Source organism: Elaeis guineensis, chromosome 1, assembly GCF_000442705.2.
Source record: "Elaeis guineensis isolate ETL-2024a chromosome 1, EG11, whole genome shotgun sequence".
NCBI classification, from domain to species: Eukaryota; Viridiplantae; Streptophyta; class Magnoliopsida; order Arecales; family Arecaceae; genus Elaeis; species Elaeis guineensis.
Window position 1 is genome coordinate 163694962 of NC_025993.2, and position 19522 is coordinate 163714483.

A 19522-nucleotide genomic window follows, 5' to 3' on the forward strand; every position below is an offset into this window, starting at 1 on the left:
ATATTTTGCTAGAGTTCAAATGGAATATTTTTAATGACCTAATTACCGTACAAAGATCATCTATTTTATGGTGGGAATCAATTGACTTAGCTGATGTGAGTCTCGTTATGTAGATGACAAAGCTGTAAAGCATGAAAATTGTTTTAATGGATTTAATGTTAATAGTAAATTTTGGCCCTTGGAGGACTTTCATATTATTAGAGAGAATCAGGGCAAAAGGTGCGGTAAAGAGTGTGATGCTGGAGTTTTTTTTTTTTAATTGATATGTAGAAAATAAAATTTACATCCTTTTCTTTTTCTTAGATTTCCCAACTTTTTAATCGGAAAGGTTGACTATGTTTCAGTTTTTAGGCTTGATGGCTTGGTATTTTATAACCTATTCCAGATATGATCAAGTAGGTAGATTGTGATTCAATTTATGAACAATTTGCTTATTTAAGATGCAATGTCCGGTATCTGAATTTTTCAAAATGGAAATGTTTCAAGATTTTTTTCTGATGCACTTGGTGTTTATTTGATCCAACTTTTGAGTTATTTTATAGGTTCTATTGATTGGAGGCTCAACTGGCACCATGCTTGAATCTCTGGAAGTCGTAGGTGATGGTTACAATGGTCCAATTGGAGAAGTAAGTCCCTGGAAGCTAATAGTCAAAATGATCTGGTTTATTTATTTCCCTCCATTATCCCTTTTTTTTTTTTTTCCTGCAAGCCACTAAAATTTTTGTCCTGGTTCCATTGTATATATGACATTGTCTAGTTAATGTGGGCTCACTTCTCCTTGGCAAATGTGCAGATGACATAAAATATTTGTGTTCTCTGAAATTGGTCGTTGATTCATTTCTCTCATAACATCACTGGCTCTTATAAATATATAAATTCATATTTAGCTTATTTGCAGATTGACTGGCATTGCTTCTTCTTCATGAACTTGTATATATTCTCCATCTCTTCCACATAAGCTAGTTGTTGGGTTTCTCCGAGGGAACACCCTTGGAAATTAAGCTGGGCTTATCTTTACTCTCCTGAGATGATTTTTTCCCCTTGAGAATAGTGATTAGCCTGTACTTATTAATGTTGTTGTGTGCGTGTACCATATATCTGCTAAGTTTCTTACCTACTGAATTAGAGTGAATATGAATATATATGATAGCTTACTGCTCTTGTTATCACTTCAATCATCTATCAATGTTTAATATTTTGTTATCATTAGCAGAGCTATGAATATATGACGTTGTCTAGTTAATGTGGGCTCACTTCTCCTTGGCAAATGTGCAGATGACATAACATATTTGTGTTCTCTGAAATTGGTCGTTGATTCATTTCTCTCATAACATCACTGGCTCTTATAAATATGTAAATTCATATTTAGCTTATTTGCAGATTGAGTGGCATTGCTTCTTCTTCATGAACTTGTATAAATTCTCCATCTCTTCCACATAAGCTAGTTGTTGGGTTTCTCCGAGGGAACACCCTTGGAAATTAAGCTGGGCTCATCTTTACTCTCCTGAGATGATTTTTTTCCCTCGAGAATAGTGATTAGCCTGTACTTATTAATGTTGTTGTATGCGTGTACATATATCTGCGAAGTTTCTTACCTACTGAATTAGAGTGAATATGAATATATATGATAGCTTACTGCTCTTGTTATCACTTCAATCATCTATCAATGTTTAATATTTTGTTATCATTAGCAGAGCTATGAGGGAAACAATGGCTATGTTGCCCCGTCTTATGATGAGGGTACTTCATCTGGGAGCAGGCTAAAGATGAAACTCAAGGAGTTCCATAAAAGGTTTGGTTCAGTTTTTATAGGTCATATCTTCATGTGTTTCAAGGCTTTTTATTTGCTCTTTGACCTGATTGTTTTTGGATTCCTGCTGCAGCACTACATCTTTCACTGCATTGGATAAGAACTATCTCACTCCATTTTTCACGAGTCAAAATGATGATGAAGAAGATTTTGGTAAGATATAAGTTGTTCTTTCTTTCTTTCTTTTATTCATGTTCCTCCGTACTGACACAGAAGCACACGAGGAATTCAAGGGATTTTGAGTGCATGCATTGGCTCATGCATGTTGGGCCATTTGATTGGTGTCCCAATAGAGCACATCCGACATTGATTCCTACTTTTATGGCTGCACTAGGTTCCAATTCTTTCATGATATGGTGTTGGACCAATGGATATACATAGACTTAACATTCTGATTGAAGACTTGATTTAACGTGTTGGCTTGCATTTCATGGAACCTAGTGGGACTTTTTTCAGCTCTGCTGCACTCTGCCTAGTACAAGTCCAGTTTTGCATACTCATCTCTTGTGGGAAGTTTTCTTCTGTTCTGTTTAGTTCGCATTAATGAGGCCTTCTGTTATTTTTCTTGGTAAAGCATGGGACTTGACCATAAGTGTGTTAGTAGAATCTGAATCTTGGATCAGATAGATGAATTATATTCAATGCTGTATGTCAAAGAAGCCTAGTGTCATTCATTTATATGCCACGCTCTGCCATTTCTTTCAACTAATTGACTCTCCATTTCTGTCACCTGAAACACCATTAGGTAAATTAAAATTGGCTGATTGGATAGAACTTTCAGTTTCCTAAATTTTGTGTATCTTCCTTTCTAAACTTCAATTCTGCAAGGGCCATGTTACTGTGCTGTATTTATTATTATGTTTGTCAAAGTGGTTCGTTACAGGTAATGTGCCTTTGAAAGTTTGAGCAGCCATCCTACTGGGAGAGATTATGTCCTGAGCTCTCTTTCAGGCATTGAGCTTTAGGGTGGTCTTATTTTTATCTTGGTTATAGAAGTGCTATCATGCCTTCTTGTGCCCATGCGCATGGCTAGGTTGGTGATATAAGTGGGTCCCATGGCACAATTCATGGGTTTCCTGAAACTTGGAGGAAGTTGTGGCAAGATCACATGGTTATCAAACGTGGCAGGGTGATATCCTCCTCATAAGCTCACTATTGTTCATTGGATTTTACTAGTACAAGATTGCCAAATCAAGTGTTCCAAACCTTGGGAGAACTTAATGTACATCATGTGTTGTTGCACCTTGTGTTTGTTCATTTACCATAAAGTGGCTTTTTTCTACTTTCTTTTACAACTCATTTTGTGTTAAACTTGTGTTCTCAGGTGAGCCAATCCAAGATGCACGAAGAGGGGGCTTCCGGGGCCATGGGTAGGCGCCCGGGGTTAACTGGTTAATGCCCTTCAACAGCCCAATCAAATTTCATTGGCAGCTTCCACAAAGGGCAACTAGCTAGATGTTTCTCACTTGCAACCTGATGGGTGCATTGAGATTGAAATTAGCCATACACAATTTTTATATGCGATTCAAGGGATAGATTACATGCAACAGGATAGGCGATTACCGAGATGATCAAATTCTAGATTAGTTTATGTAAATATCAGCTTTATATAAAAGAAGCAGATGTCTGTTATGTCCATCTAATTTCCACGGGTTGCTGGTCTTGGTGCAAACATTTTAAGGTTTCTGTAGCAAATTTCTACTAGATCTAGATCTAGTACATCAGTACGATCACTGAAGGAGCTTTCATTGACATACTTTCTTCCTGCATAGCCCTGTGTCACTCTATTGTATAGAGCATCATGCTGCTCAAGATTATTTCCATTTTTCATATGCTGTATGGTAAATCTATGCCCACCGTATGCCTTTTTCTTCTGCTATGTGTTGAAGGCTCATACCATAAGCACCCTTCCCATGAGTTACACGTCCATGTCCGATAAATCTGTGTTCCAAATCACAATCTGAATTCGGAATTGCTTAATATGAGGGTACCTAGTCATACTGGTGATTGCAAAATGGTCAATTTCTAGCTCTCTGAGTTGGTAACTGTTATTCTTGATACGATAAAAGTTTAACCAATTTGCCAAAAGGTGGTACTGTCGAGTAACTGTCTTCGATTCTGATTGATAACGCCCGAACAGGGCACGGTTACGTTCTCTTGAAAATCCCTGTATAGATCACCGTTCAAAATGCCCCAAGATCCCAAACCCCACGGTTTCTCAACCGTCTCGTATAAGAGCCGATTCAATCGGCTTCCTTCTCTTAATTTGTGTTGTCGCTCGATCTCTCCATCTTTGTGCATCATGGTAATGCAGTCCAGGCTTAAGGTGTCGAGGTTGGAAAAGAGAGCGAGCAAGGTGAGGCAATCACTTTCAATAATCACCTATGGGACGCGGAGCTGAGGATTATGGCTACCCCGGCCATTGATTCACCTGAGATTACAAAGCCATCCGTATATCTTAAACTAGTTTGGGGGGGGGGGGGGGGGGGTGGCGGTTCACATCTTACCTAACATATATGCTGATTTGTAGCTGGTGCATGTTAGAGAGTTTCGAAATACTCGTTTGCCACGCATCGAGTCTTCAAAGCCAGGGGGTGTGCAGGGATCAGGCCGGTTGGTTTGGAGTGAAACCCCGGAAGCGTACCAATCACTTGAAACCGATTTGAAAATTTCGGTTCAATTCAGTTTAGTTTATCGGGATGATATTCAATTGGTTGGGTTAAATCTAAACATAAAATTTTTTTTTTTATATAGGTTGATATTCAATAGACAATTAATTGGGCCGAGCTAAATGTGAACATAAAATTTTATTGTGTGAGAGAGAGAGCGCTCAGGTTAGATCGGGTTGGTTTGAATATATATATTTGTATATACGCATGAATTGGGATGGATCGGATCAGTCTTAATAGATTTTTCAAACACTCAAATTGAAATGAAAATCAAAAATTTTCATTTCAAAATTTTTTTAAAATCGAAACCAAACTGAATTTTTTTTCAAAAAAGATTGATATAAACAAAATCAAAGAGACCTGTTTGAATTGGATTAGCAGATTGGCCCTTTTTTTTTTTTTTTTTTTTTTTTTTGCACGCCTCTATTTGAAACTGTCATTTTTCCACGCTCCTTGTTCTCAAGTTGTCAAGAGAGCACTCTTTTGAGCTTTCCAAATAAAACATAAAGTAGTAGAGTCTTACACTGTCCAGGATTGACATTATCAAGGCAAAAGGAATCGTCTATCAAAACACAATTTCTATCGTCTGCTTGACATCCCAGCTAACGAAATATCGCATTCCAGACTCCACCATTAACAGAAGGCAAAATGGTGACTGAGATCCTCAGTCATCAAGTGACAAATGGTAATAAGTGTCATCAGATAAGGTAACATACCTCCTCTCCAGACTCTTGTAGGTAATCAACTATTGCAATATATGCCAACAAATTGGAGCTGCTTAACCCTTCATGGCTTTGGTGATCCCTTCCAAGCAAGCAAAGCCATCCATATCTTTCCTTGGTCGCCAAAAAAACTATTGATGGAATTTTGCAAGCCCTCTAGCATGTCCGGTAGTGGCCCACAGCTAACCCATCATGCGGTTAATGGAGGATGTTGGAAGAGTCAGAATTTTATTTATAGTCTGGGTGTCAAAAGTCAAAACTCTCCTACTTAGTTACAACCCAACCAGTATCTGTCATTAATTCATGAATAAACCTTTTCTGCATGTTAGGGTTAATACAAGTATACCTATATAGAAGAGGGGTATCAAAAAGCCAGGGGTACTTACTAATATCAGCATCATGCCCTTTACCAATCCCATATTGTTATCCATCTTTTGTCTTTTCCATACACTATAACGTAGCTTTCCAACATGAAGAGCTACCAGGGGGGTTAGTGCCCCATGGATTTGGATTCCTATGTTTGCCTTTCACCGCTTGAACCTAGATTGAATAATGATTCTGCAATAACTTCATCACATTTTCACTCTGTCATAGCTACCTCTGCGCATCTTGAGTTCCAAAATGAGCATGGATTCTGTGAACTGCATAGTTTGTACAGTAAAGTATCGTACATCATTTGATGGTTGTTATCAGAAGATAGATGGCTATCAAACAAAATGATCTTACATATCACTTATGGTGTATCACTATTGATGGCCGTCCATCTATTGATGATGACCATCGAATAATGCGTAGTGCCAAAACCATGTATTACAACGGATCTCAGATCATTTGTGGCAACCCATATAATAAAAACCAACTTGAGAGGAGACTCTTATTCTCTAATAAATCAGCAAATATTTTTGCTGGCTTAGCCAAAATACAAGTAAGCACCCATGAGGAAGACAACCAAGTATTAGGAATAGAAGCCAATACCGTATCTACAAGAATAATAGTCACTATAATGGAAAGTCTTCATCAATATAAATATCTATCTACTTGAAGCATAAATTATGAAATTTAACATACAATATTATAATAGCAAACTAGATACTTTTTAATTCTAATAGCAATATAAATATTTGACTTTATTCACACAATTATAAAATGTTAATAAAACTATTTATATATCTATAATTATAATAATAATATAAATATTCACCAAAATTTCTCAATATGTATGTTACAAGCATAATATTTAATATAAACAAATCAATGACTCATAAAAATAGCCATACTCAATCACCCATCTTACAGTTATTCAATGTCTAACTTGTCCTGCACTTCTTTTACTTGTAGTTTATCAATCTCTAAATAATTAGGAGAAAGTAGATCCTCCTCATCATCATAAGATTAAACTCAAATTCCTAATTCTATAATTATAATAATAGAAAGATAGCAACTTCTAGATCTCTTGGGTGAGCTTTTATCCAAAAGATAACTTTTCGATCTCTCAAATAAAGCTTTTGTCTAAAAGCTCCAAATTAAAATTTTTTTCAATATATTTTTTTAAAAAAATTACCTGTAAATTTCTCCATTGATCTGGACTTATTTTCTAGTCCTTAGACCATACAGATGGAATAAAAGCTCCGTGAACTGCACGGTGAGTTATACTCAAGTCCCTACCGTTAAGAGAGCACACAAGTTACCGTTTAAGACCCTGTACATGACAAAAATGCCCTTATGCAAATGGTTTTGGAGGGAAGGTGAGTGTTTTCCTGCTATATTCCTCCTCATCTCCACCCCGTAAACGCCCATCTCCACTCCGTTGTATCGCCTCACAGTACCGTTGTCTCACAAGTTTTCCATATAAGAACAGGTTTGAAGGTTTTGACTGGACGGACTCTGGCCAAGGTTTCGTAGGTTTTCCATCTCCATGCCATTGTCTCGTGTTGTGCCGTTCTCACAATACTCCGTCAACCGACATTAGAGCTGACCTCTTGGCTAGACCAGATTTCAGATCTTGACCATTCCTATTTAATTATTAGTATTTGCCATTATTCTCGTGCTTCAACGAGAGGATAAAAAGTAGGCCAGCCACTGATTGATAGAATTAATTCACTTAATTGTAGATGTATTATCATATGGTGATGGCAAAATACGAACAAAAAGAAAATATATTGAGAGTGAACCGAGAGTGCACGTTGGATGAAATCATAGATGGGATATGCAGTTGATAGGACATAGATAAAGATATTTTGATACTGAAATATCAGTTTCCCACAAAAAAAAAAATTTATGTTTAAACTCAACAATGATGAAGATATTCAACACATGCTTGATTTTCATATTGCACTGAAGTCTCTGTCAATAAAGATCAATATCGAGACCAATCTTAATAATGGATTAGAATCTACTCATCTAATTGATTTAGGATAATTTTTTTTTTTAAAATTATTTCATTATTAATCGATTCATCTAATTTTTATTGTCACTATAATTATTTCATTATTTTGATAGCATAATTGGTCCACAAGATGTCAGGAGTATGGCTCTCATGGTCACAGTTTCATCTCAAGGTTCTACATCTGCATCCGATCTTCGTTTAGCTAGATCATTGAAGAATGCAATAACAGGCATTGGTCAAGTATTTAAAGATGCAACTCATTTTAAGGAGGTGTTAAGAAATTATTCAATCGCCCATAATAAAGATTATCGATTCATCAAGAATGACAAATTAAGAGTAATTATCAAATGCATCCATGAAAGTTGTCCATGATGACTGCATGCATTAAGGGTTGGGCAGCATGACACCTTCAAAATCAAGACTTTCAATATTATGCATACTTGCGGTGGTGGCACTGAAATGGGTAGATATCCAAAGGCATAAAAAATGTGGGTTGCTAATATAGTGCTTCAGAAAATTAGAGATAGACCATTGTATAGACCAATTGATATCAAGAAGGATATTCAAAGCGATTTTGGCGTTCATCTTCAGTACAAGCAAGCTTGGCTCGGTAAAGAGGTTGCTAGAATTAAATTACATGATGAAGATTATATATCATTTATTTTTTGCGATGGTATAGTGAAGCAGTAACTGAGACTAATCCGAAAAATTATTTTGTACTTGAATATCCAGATGGATGTTTTAAGAAGGTGTTTATATATTTTTATGCATGCTTAGTTGGATTCAAGAGTGGATGCCGTCTTTTATTGTTCATGGATGGAACCCATAGTCTTAATAGGTATGATGGTGTAATTCTCTCTACAGTGGCACTTGATGCTGAGAATAGAATATTTTCACTAGCTTTTGCTATTGTGTGCACGGAGAATGATGACAATTGGGTTTGATTTTGTGACAAACTCCATGATGTAATTTATAACAATGAAGATCCTTACTATCATCAATTGTATTTTATTTCAGACAGAGCAAAAGATCTGACAAAGGATGTGAGGACATCATTTTCTGATGCTGTCCATGGTTATTGTTTACGGCATTTAAAGGAGAATTTCAAGAAAAAGCTCGATGGGTTGTTAGCAATGCAAAGAGAAAAGGTGTTAAACCGACTTGATAGCACAACATATGCACTACAGATATCATAGTTCATTGGCTATATTAGTGACATAAGAAAGATTTCATCGAAGGCGTGTGAATGGATTGAACGCGGTTCAGATATTAATCACTAGCCAAATACTCTATTTAAGAAAGAGCGATATGAGGAGATGCACTCTAACATTGTGAAGTCATTTAACAATTGGATGAAAGAGGTACGACAGCTTTCAATAACTCATATAGTAGATATGCTTCGATACAAGATGATGGAGTTGATGCATGAGAGACATGACTGCTCCCATAAATGGGAGACATACCTAGTTCCTAAGATTGAGGAGCTGATAAATATAAATATCGAAGATGGATGGATTCAGTATGATATTCGGATGGTGAGTGGTTTGAGGTAGTCATGGATTGCCTATATGAAGTTAATCTAAACAGTCATACTTGTTCATTGAGGTGTTGGAAAATCGATAGGATTTCAAGTATGTAATTTCAAAAATTTTATGCGAAATAGATCAGATTAAATACTTTAATCTAATAAACATGCTTCTAGATCAAATCTAAAACTCTATCCTAGGATCTATAACATAATATCATACATGCATAAGATCTAAAGACTAAATCTGCACACATGTATGATCATATCACACATGCATCCATAGATCACATCTACAATATAGATCATATCTATATTAATATTGAGTTCAGAACTCAATACCTTAGCATGGATAGCAGATCATCACGTCTGTGTCATGAAGACTTGAGGTCTCGCTAGTTGCGCGCAGCCACATAGGGTATCTGACCTCTATGATTGATCCACTCGAAGCTCTATGCTGATCGATCATTCTAGGAGTGCTAGCTCGCGCAATGATCTTCTAATGGCTGATTTACGTCCTTCTTTGAATCTCACAGACTCCTCCAAAACATGAAGATGGACAAGGAGGATCTGGTGAAGGAAGGAAGGAAGAAGACTCTCTTCTCTCTTTTATTTTTCTTCAACCAAAACCCTAGATTAGATCTAAATTTTCACTCACTCAAGAGGAGGAAGATCTCCTTTAATCTCTCACGCCTAGAAAGGCCGCCCACCCCAAGACCTCACACCCAAGGAAAAAGCCCTAACTCACGGTGGAATTCATCTGATATTTGTCGCACAAAAATTAGAACTTTTTATAGATGGTGTGGATGGAGAGATAAGGATCAAGTTCGAATCAAATTCGAACTTAGATGAGAGACAGGTTTAAGTTAAATTCAAATCTAATTTGAAATCAATTTAAATCAGATTTTATCTCATCCTTTTGGATGTTGAGGTGGGGCGACAAAAGACCTTTATGCATGAAGATTTCTCATGCAAATCAAAATTTACATTGAGAACTTTGTGGGCATGAGCAAGGGTGTCAGCTGGTAGAGTCTAATTTGATTTGGACTTTAGGGTTTATCTATTAGATCTTTATCCTAATCAAATTAGATCAGACCCAATTAGATAACTCGAACCCAATCTAATTAGGTACAAAACTAACTAGATTAAATTCTAATCAAATCAAAATTTAATCAAGCTCAAGTCTAGATCAAATTAGAAATCAATCACCCTTGACAATTAGATCATCTCATAACTTAATTGGATTAAACTTAATTAAATCTAATTCAATTAGACTTGAACCAAACTACATTACTCAATCAAATTGAACTAATCAGCAATCTAATTATATATCAATCCTTCTATAATTTACTAACCCTTAGCGAATTAATTCATTACAATTTTTGCACAAGGCTAACCATCAATCGAATTGATGATTATATTCGAGAATGATTCTCAATCGTCAATTAGTCACTTGATCAGACAGAAACGTTTTTTGAGTGTGACCTCATAGATTCGAACCTAAGTCAATAGTACAAAAATAACTTTCTGTACTAATCGATGTGACCATCTAGCAATAGGACCCGACGTTTGGATAGATCGAATGATTACAAAGCAACATTCAAGAATCTATTGGCATATGATTATCGTATAATTCATCCCTTTGACTCTAATACTCAAAGTGACCTAAGATTTAACTGTCAACCCTGAAATAGTTATCCACATTACATTTTAATCTTTCAAATCCATCATATGAATTATCTGGACTCAAATTTTACTAAATTAAAATATAATGATGTATTAACTCCTATAATCCAGAGAGATCAATCCCATCTTGACTCACACACCAACTTAATAAGTACTTGACTGTGCTAAAAAATCTTTCGTCACTGAATTAGAAATTCGGATAGTTTGGCACCAAAGCATAATGAGTTGCTTGCAAGTCATCCTAGTGATCTCAGATTGAAGAGACACTTATATCCATACCCTTCACAAGCTGCTCTTGACAGCAGAGTACTCCGCAGTTGATCACATTCAGCGAGATGTGCTCCTACTTCTCACTTGTATACCATATCAGTATCTCTACACTCCTTGGTTAAGAAGACAACCAATCCATATAGCACATAATGACCTACACTTGATATAGCTATCATTCTAGTAATAGCATATCATTTGATCGCAAACAAGTTTAAGGACTAAATGATAAATCCTTCTTTATCAATGTAAAATAGTCTTAAGAACTTCATCATAATATATGAGTTCATTAAAGAAGATGTACATAACTTTATGATGAATAAGTTAAATAATTTTTATTATTGAATAATTCATATATAATTACAAAATGAGCACAACTGTCAATAGACTGACGATTGATTTTGGGACATAATTTTCAACAACTCTCACTTGGACTAAAGTCAATCAGTATAGTATCGTATACCTATCTTCAATTTATGATCATAGAACTCCTTGACATTGAGGACTTTAGTGAATAGATCGATCAGGTTCTTTTTTTCATTGATCTTTTGAAGCTTGATGTTACCTCGATCTATGATCTCTCGAATTAGGTGGTAGCGATGCAGTATGTGCTTGATGCGCTAATGAAACTTCAGTTCTTTCGCTTGAGCAATGGCACCAGTACCGTTGCAGTACAGCAAGATCAGACCATCGATGAAAGGTGCCACTTTGAACTCGTCGATGAACTTTCACAACCATATAACTTTCTTTGCAGCATCAAATGCCATGATATTTTTCACCTCACAAACTGAGTCGGTCATGGTGTGCTGCTTGAAATTTTTTCAGCATACTGCTCCATCATTTAGGATAAATACAAATCCCGACATGCTCTTGTTATTGATCGCTGTCGTAGGTGGTCAAGAATAAAAATCAACTCAAACTATATAGATAAGATAAGTCAGGATCGTTTCCACAGAGATCTAGAGCAATTATTTTTCTTTTTTTTGAAAAAAAAAATTGATTATAAAAGGATTAAAGAAAGAATAAAATAGTAAAAATTTAATTATAAATATAAATTAATTTATGAAAGAAAGTAAGTCAGAAAGATACCCCAAAAATTTTAAATCCACCATGCAAATTAGATTTATTTTTTTTTTATATTACAATATTAATTCTTGTGATTAGAATATTAGTATAGCTTATCTCTAAGGGGTATAGACTGTATCAGTAGATCACGGCTCATCCTATTAGAGTATAAACTATCTAAATTTAATTATAAAATATAAAATTTAATCTAACATACTACGATCTATCTCTCACAGGTATGTACCGTATCCAGGGATCACGTCATGTGAGTGAAGGGTATAGGACGTGTTGGCTAGATCAATACCTCAAAAAAATAAAAAAATATGAAATAAAAATATAATTTTATTACATAAAAATTAAATATATAAAAAAAACTTATTTACAGACTTCATCGTATTCCTGGATTGAAGGGATTTAGTCATGTATCAAGATCTCTAGCTCCATATTCATCCTTTCTCTTGGATCCCTAAACTTCTCTTATTTTTTTTCTCTAATTTTTTCTTGCTTTTTCACTAATTTTTTCTCCTCTTTACTCTTATTTTTGGACTTCCTATTTATAGATAAATTTTTTATCTTTTTTTGATAGTAAAAGGAGTCCTAAAATCTTTAAAAATTGTATAATACCCGTATCATTAATTTCTGACCGTCGGATCTTCATTGGACCGCCCAGATCATTCAAAAAAAATGTAGATCAAGTCCTCTTAATCAGGAATGATTCTGGCCATTGGATCATGCGTCAATAGAATCTGGAGCGTTGATCAGTGCTTAACTCTTCCTATTCAAAGTCAAGAATAACTGCAGCCGTCGGATCAAGCTTCAGATCGAGTTTCAGCCGTCGGATCGCGCACTGGATTTTCTTCTTCGCTTAGTTTTCAGCTGGCAATCGACAGCAACCATTGGATCTTATTCAAATCAATTTGGATCGTTGGATCGTGCAATGGGAGTGAGCCACCACCGTTGGATATGGTAAGGCACGTCCTCAACCATTCGATCTGATATTCGGAGCAATATCAACCGTTCGATGGTACGAAAATGAGTCACCTGCCATAGACCATGCCAAATGCCACAAAATGCTCTCGTAGACCGCACCATCGAATCTATGGATCGAGTGGCTGGTCCACCATGCATCAAAGGCAATATAATTTATTTTTTAGGATATTTTGACTTGATTTTTGTTTCGATTTATTTTTAAAATATAAAAAAATATATTAAATTATTTAATAATTTTTTATCATTTTGGTGCTTAAAATTACTCAATTAAACTCACATCTATTTTTCATAAATATGTTCTAATTTCATATTTTTTAAAATTATTTATTTTTGTAAAAAAAATTAATTTATTTATGAAATTAGATTTTTTAGAAGATGTTAGCACCATAAAATATCAAAAATATCTATAATAAATATAAAAATATATCACTTATTACACCTTCCAACTTGAACTTTGTTCGTCTTCGAGTAAAGAAAGAATTTAGAATCAAGTATCATTTAACTTAAAGTTTCAAATTTTATCAATTAATTTTTTAAAAAGACCATCGATATTCAGTAGAGCGTAAGTGAGGTATGTCATTGGAATATTAATACTAATCAATGTGGAAGTTAAACTAAGAATACTAAATCTTTTCTGAACTTTTTCTAAATTAATCCTACCTTAATCTTCAAAGCATTAACCTTCATATGGACAAATATATTGTTACTTCCATCCTTTATTTATTGATCTTTTTTTTTTTATATTGTACTGCTATTGAGTGTCTTAACCCCTTAAGCTTTTTATTTGACCCATGTAATGAGTTTTCAGCCAATGACTCCTGAACCAGTTGGCTTTAGGGCACTAGGTATAGAATACCCTTCGGACTTACTTGCTTGAATCAAACAAGTTATGAGTTAAAACTAATTTTACAACAAAGCTTCTTAGTATTTCATACCTTTTGATGTGAAACTCAATGCTTGCTTAGGCAAAGAGGTCTGATTACTCAGCATGAAGTACTTAATTTTTTTTAAAAAATTATATATATATATACGAAGAAATATATAGTAATCCTACATAAGTCTATAGAAAGTAAACTCTTCTTTGATACTCATAAAAAAATTTAAAAATACTCAAAAAAAATTGTTTAAGTTCTAAGCTTAATTCTTTATTGAGTTTTCTTAATACTTGATCTCTCGATATCTCACAAACTCTCTAATCTGTACATCAATTTTCTTTTAAAAATATCTGATTTAACTCGATTCTTAAGTGTACTCAGGTGCTTAAATGCTAAATACTAACTTACTTGAGGACTAAAAATTTTTATTCTTCCCTCCAACTTAATCGACATTGTCCTTAATAGAGTAAGAAAAATTAAAGGGTGCATAAAAAGAGAAAGAAAAAGAGAGATGTCACCTGATCCTGAAATCTTTTCAAAATTGGTTCTCATATAGAGCGGTCCATTATTTTTAAAAAAAATAAAGATCAGTAAAATTAAGTAAAAAAAAAATAAGTTGTCTCTCAAAAAGTGCTAAGTTTCAAGTCTACAGCCAGACTAAACCCGTGATACAGAATCAATCAGAATAAATAGGCTCATGGAGAACCATGGCCTCCTCCTCAATTTCAGTAGGCAACTTCAAGAATGGTTTCAATAATTATCCATTTACTTTAAAAGTAACACCATTACTTGAGTTTTTGATCTCTACAGCCCCATGAGAGAAATTTTTTTTTACTATATAGGGTCCTGTCTATCTAGATCTAAATTTTTTAGAAAATAAATATAGCCTAGAGTTATACAAAAAAAACTTTTTGATCAGTTAAAAATAATTTTCTAAGGATTGCTCGATCATGAAATACCTTATTTCGTTCTTTGTATATCTTAGCATTATCGTATACCTCATTCTTGATTTTCTCAAGTTCATCAATTTATAGCTTTCTATGTTATCCAGCCTCGTCTAGATCCATGTTTAACTTTTTGATAGCTCACATAGCCCTATGTTCAAGCTTTACTGATAAGTGACATGCTTTATCAAACACAAGCCTATAAAGAGATATTCCTAAGTTAGTTTTGAAGGCAGTGCGATATGCCTTTAGAGCATCCACTAGCTTCAATGACCAATCTTTTCTATTGGTGCTCACAGTCTTCTTTCAGATTTATTTGATTTGATGATTTGAAACTTCAACTTGTCCACTAGTCTGGGAGTAATAGGGTGTGGCCAATTTATGGATGATGTTGTATTTCTTCATCAGGATTGCAAAAGATCGATTGCAAAATATGTTCTTTGATCACTTATAATGGCTCTAGAGATTTCAAAATGAGAGAGGATATTTTTTTTAAAAAAATTGATAATAATTTTGCTATCATTCGATCTACACAGCATATCCTCTACTCATTTGGATATATAATCGACAGCCACTAAGATATATTCATTTCCAAAAGAGTTTGGAAGTGATCCCATGAAATCAATACCCCACACATAAAAAATCTCAACAACTAAGATCAGATTTAATGGCATCATATCTCTTTTTGTGATCCATCCTACTTATTGACATCTAGTGCAACTTTTACAGTACTCATGTGTGTCCTTAAACAAATTGGGCCAATAGAATCTACATTGAAAAATTTTTGCAGCAATTTTTTTGGATCCAAAGTGGCCATCACAGGCTTGATCATGACAAAAGGATAAAATACTTTTGATCTCATAGTTCATGATACATCTTCTAATGATTTGGTCAGGACATAGTTTAAATAGGTATGGATCATTCCAAATAAAATATTTTACTTGGGCAAAAAATTTATGTTTGTCCTAAGTAGTCCAGTAAGAGAAAATCCTACTAGTGGCTAAGTAATTGATAATATCAGCATACCATGGTTCTTTGGTCACGGACATGAGTTGTTCATCAGGAAAAGATTCTTCTATTATATGTTCATCAGGTCAAATTTCTGAAGAAGTAAAATTCATTGAATCAAGCATGCTATTATATCTTTTTTTGTTAAGAGATGTCTAATAGCTGAGTGATCAGTGTATACAATGACATGTGATCCAACCAAATAAGATCTAAACTTTTCGAGGGCAAAGACGATAGCTAAGAACTTTTTTTCAGTGGTTGAGTAGTTAAGCTGCGCATCATTAAGGGTCCTACTAGCATAGTAAATAACTCGCGGCAACTTATCAATTCTTTGTCCTAAAATGGCTCCGATGGCGTGATCAGATGCATCACACATGAGTTCAAAGGGTGGAGTCCAATCGGGTGGGTGAATGATGGGTGCGGATGTCAATGCCTTTTTAAGATGTCTAAAAGAATCAAAGTATTCGAAAGTGAAATCAAATTTAACGTCTTTGACAAGAAGATTGATCAGTGGTCGAGCTATTTTACTAAAATTTTTTATGAACCTCCTATAGAAGCCAGCATGTCCTTGAAATGAGTGAATTTTTTGACTGATTTGGATGGTGAAAGATTTGCAATCAAGTCTACTTTGGTTTTATCCACTTTAATTTCTTTCTTTGAGATAACATGGCCAAGTACTACGCCTTCTTTGATTATGAATTGGTATTTCTTTTAATTAAGTACTAAGTGTTTCTCCTTACATCTTTCTAAGACCAGTCTTAGGTGATGTAGGCACTCGGAGAAGGTAGAGCCAAAGATGAAAAAATTATTCATAAATATTTTTAGAAATCTCTCGATCATATCAGAAAAAATGCTGATCATGCACCTTTAAAAAGTAGATGGAGCATTACATAAACCAAAGGGCATGCATCTGTAGGCAAAAGTTTCAAATGGACAGGTAAATGTGATCTTCTCTTGATCCTCTGATGCTATAAGAATCTGATTATAGTCAAAATATTCATCAGGAAAATAATAGAACTTATGTCTGGCTAATCTTTTCAACATCTGATCAATGAATGGTAGAAAAAATTTATTTTTTAGGATATTTTGGCTTGATTTTTGCTCCGATTTATTCTTGAAAAAATAAAAAAAATATGTATTAAATTACTCAATAATTTTTCATCATTTTGGTGTTTAAAATTATTCAATTAAATTGACATCTATTTTTCATAAATATGTTCTAATTTTATATTTTTTTAAAATTATTTATTTTTGTAAGAAAATCTAATTTATTTATAAAATTAGATTTTTTAGAAGATGTTAGTACCATAAAATACCAAAAATACCTATAATAAATATAAAAATATGTCACTTATCAGTTATCGTCATGGTCTGACTGAAAGCAGGAGTCTGTAAACTCCACAAGCTTCAAGTCAGATTCTTCATAAATAAGCCACTGATCCTTGATATTTCTTAAATACTTAAGGATGGTTTTCACAACCTTTCAATAGTTCTCTTCCGGATCAGACTGATACCTATTCATGATCCCTAGTGAGTAGGTAACTGATGCGTAGTCGTTGATAGCACCAAAAATAACTCTACTCACTACGTTGGTAGGATGAGTCGAGATCGTATCCTCAGGGACCTTGGGCTAAGTTGAGATTGCAAAATAAAAGAAAGAAGTATTATTTTGATTTAAAAAATAAATTATCATAAAATTGATGTAATTAGAAAATAAAGAGCTCGGAAGTTTTGAATTAATTTTGCACTAGTAGAGTTGTATCTTTTTTTTTAATTAAATAGATACGATTAATCTTAGAAAAAATATCTATCTTTTCTCTGCACACCCCGTACCCGTAGATCACGGTGCGTCTCCAGAAAGTACTAGGTAAACAACTTTTCTTTTCTCGACACATCCCGTACCCATAGATCACGGTGCGTCTTCGAAAAGTAAAAGTTGTTCCTAATATTAATCTAACAAGAAAGCATAAATAAAAGCATATGAAAGAGAGCAAATAAAGAACTCATGATGATTTAAATAAAAAATATAATCTTTATTGCATATAAAGAAATACAAGAAAGTTTAGAACAATAAACCCACTCTGTGTCGTTACAAAATTTCTTCTCCACTCCCGAGACTACTAGCCTAGCTGCTCATGGAGTAGTCCCTTTCTCTTCCTCTATGCAAGGCTCTAGAAGGATTTCTGGGATGATCCTCAAATGAGAGTACAAGAGCCTTTTTATAGGTGTTAGGAGGGAGGAGTTTTACATAATTTTCAGATGTGGGACTAAACAAAATACTAAGGACTAAAAGATGGATGGATGAGATGGAAAGATCACAAGCAGATAAAGAAAATATAAATTCTTCCTTTTGAAGTATTTCCAACTATTATATTTTTTTCTTTTAATTTTCAGATCCATCTGCCGTCTGTCTGTTTGCCACTATGTCCGCCAGCACAACTCTTTATGAACCCGCCATGCCGCGCGCCCACGCCCGCACTGCCGCGCGCTCGCGCTGCAGCGCGAGCGTTAGTTGTTAGGAAACGCTCCTTTTTGATTTACAAAAAGAAATTTTTGTTTCTTTAAAATGACGCCTATATCCTTTTTGAGTTTCTTGCATAGTATCTTCATTTTCTATAATACCATATGCGTCCTTCTTTTATTTTAATTTTATTTTAAGTCTAATTTTCTTCAAATTTGAGTTTTTTTGATTTGCGAATCGGACTCTTTGTATCGACGATCACCTTTCCTGTAAAACATAAAAAGAAGCATCAAATTTTTAATAAATAAAATAAATTAAATATAATTTTTTACTTTAAATGACTTAAATTAAGTATTTATCAGTAACATCCAGTCTCGTATATGTCATGGTGTACATAATGGATCCCATTGCTAAAGTATATGGAATCATACTCGTATGCTCTCTTTCTTTAGGGGTTGTCGGACAATCATTCTTTAAAAGAAAAATTTCATGGCCTATCGGAAGATAGCCTTTCTTGAAATTCTCTACACTGAACCATTCAGCATGGTATCGATGTACGTAGATTTGAATAATTCAAGCAACCTCTTCGATCTATCTCTATAGATCTTTATCTTTAGGATGTAGGATGCTTCTCTTAAATCCTTCATGAAGAACTGAGATGACAGTCAAACTTTTATTTTCTATAATATAGAGATGTCATTTTCGATAAAGAGAATGTCATCCACATACAAAATAAGAAATACAACTACAAAATGATTTGTCTACTTATAAATGTAGGATTCTTGTCCGTTTCTAACGAAACCATACGTTCTGATCACCTAATCAAAATGTATGTTCCAACTCCTAGATGTCTGCTTCAATCTATAAATGGATCTCTGAAGCTTATACACCTTAGACTCATCCATGGATATGAAATCTTCAGATTGTATTATATACACCTCTTCTTCTAGCTTTCCATTTAGGAAAGCTATTTTCACATCTATTTATCAGATTTTATGGTTCAGATATGTCATTATCGCAAGCATAATCCGAATGAATTTGAGCATTACCATAGAAAAAAATATCTTATCATAGTAAATACCATAATGTTGATGATACCCCTTGACAATCAGAT

General features: G+C 34.3%; 1 protein-coding gene across 1 annotated transcript in view; it reads left to right on the forward strand.

Annotated features, from left to right (window-relative positions):
- The window catches only part of LOC105039506 (sodium/hydrogen exchanger 6), a 37120-nt gene extending 33672 nt beyond the window's left edge, over positions 1 to 3448 (forward strand). Inside the window, exons 19-22 of the mRNA XM_010915675.4 lie at positions 543 to 626; positions 1695 to 1792; positions 1884 to 1963; positions 3135 to 3448. Coding sequence (XP_010913977.1) covers positions 543 to 626; positions 1695 to 1792; positions 1884 to 1963; positions 3135 to 3184 — 312 coding nt within the window. The 3' untranslated portion in view covers positions 3185 to 3448. The remainder of the gene's footprint in view (positions 1 to 542; positions 627 to 1694; positions 1793 to 1883; positions 1964 to 3134) is intronic.
- Positions 3449 to 19522: the final 16074 nt, after the last annotated feature.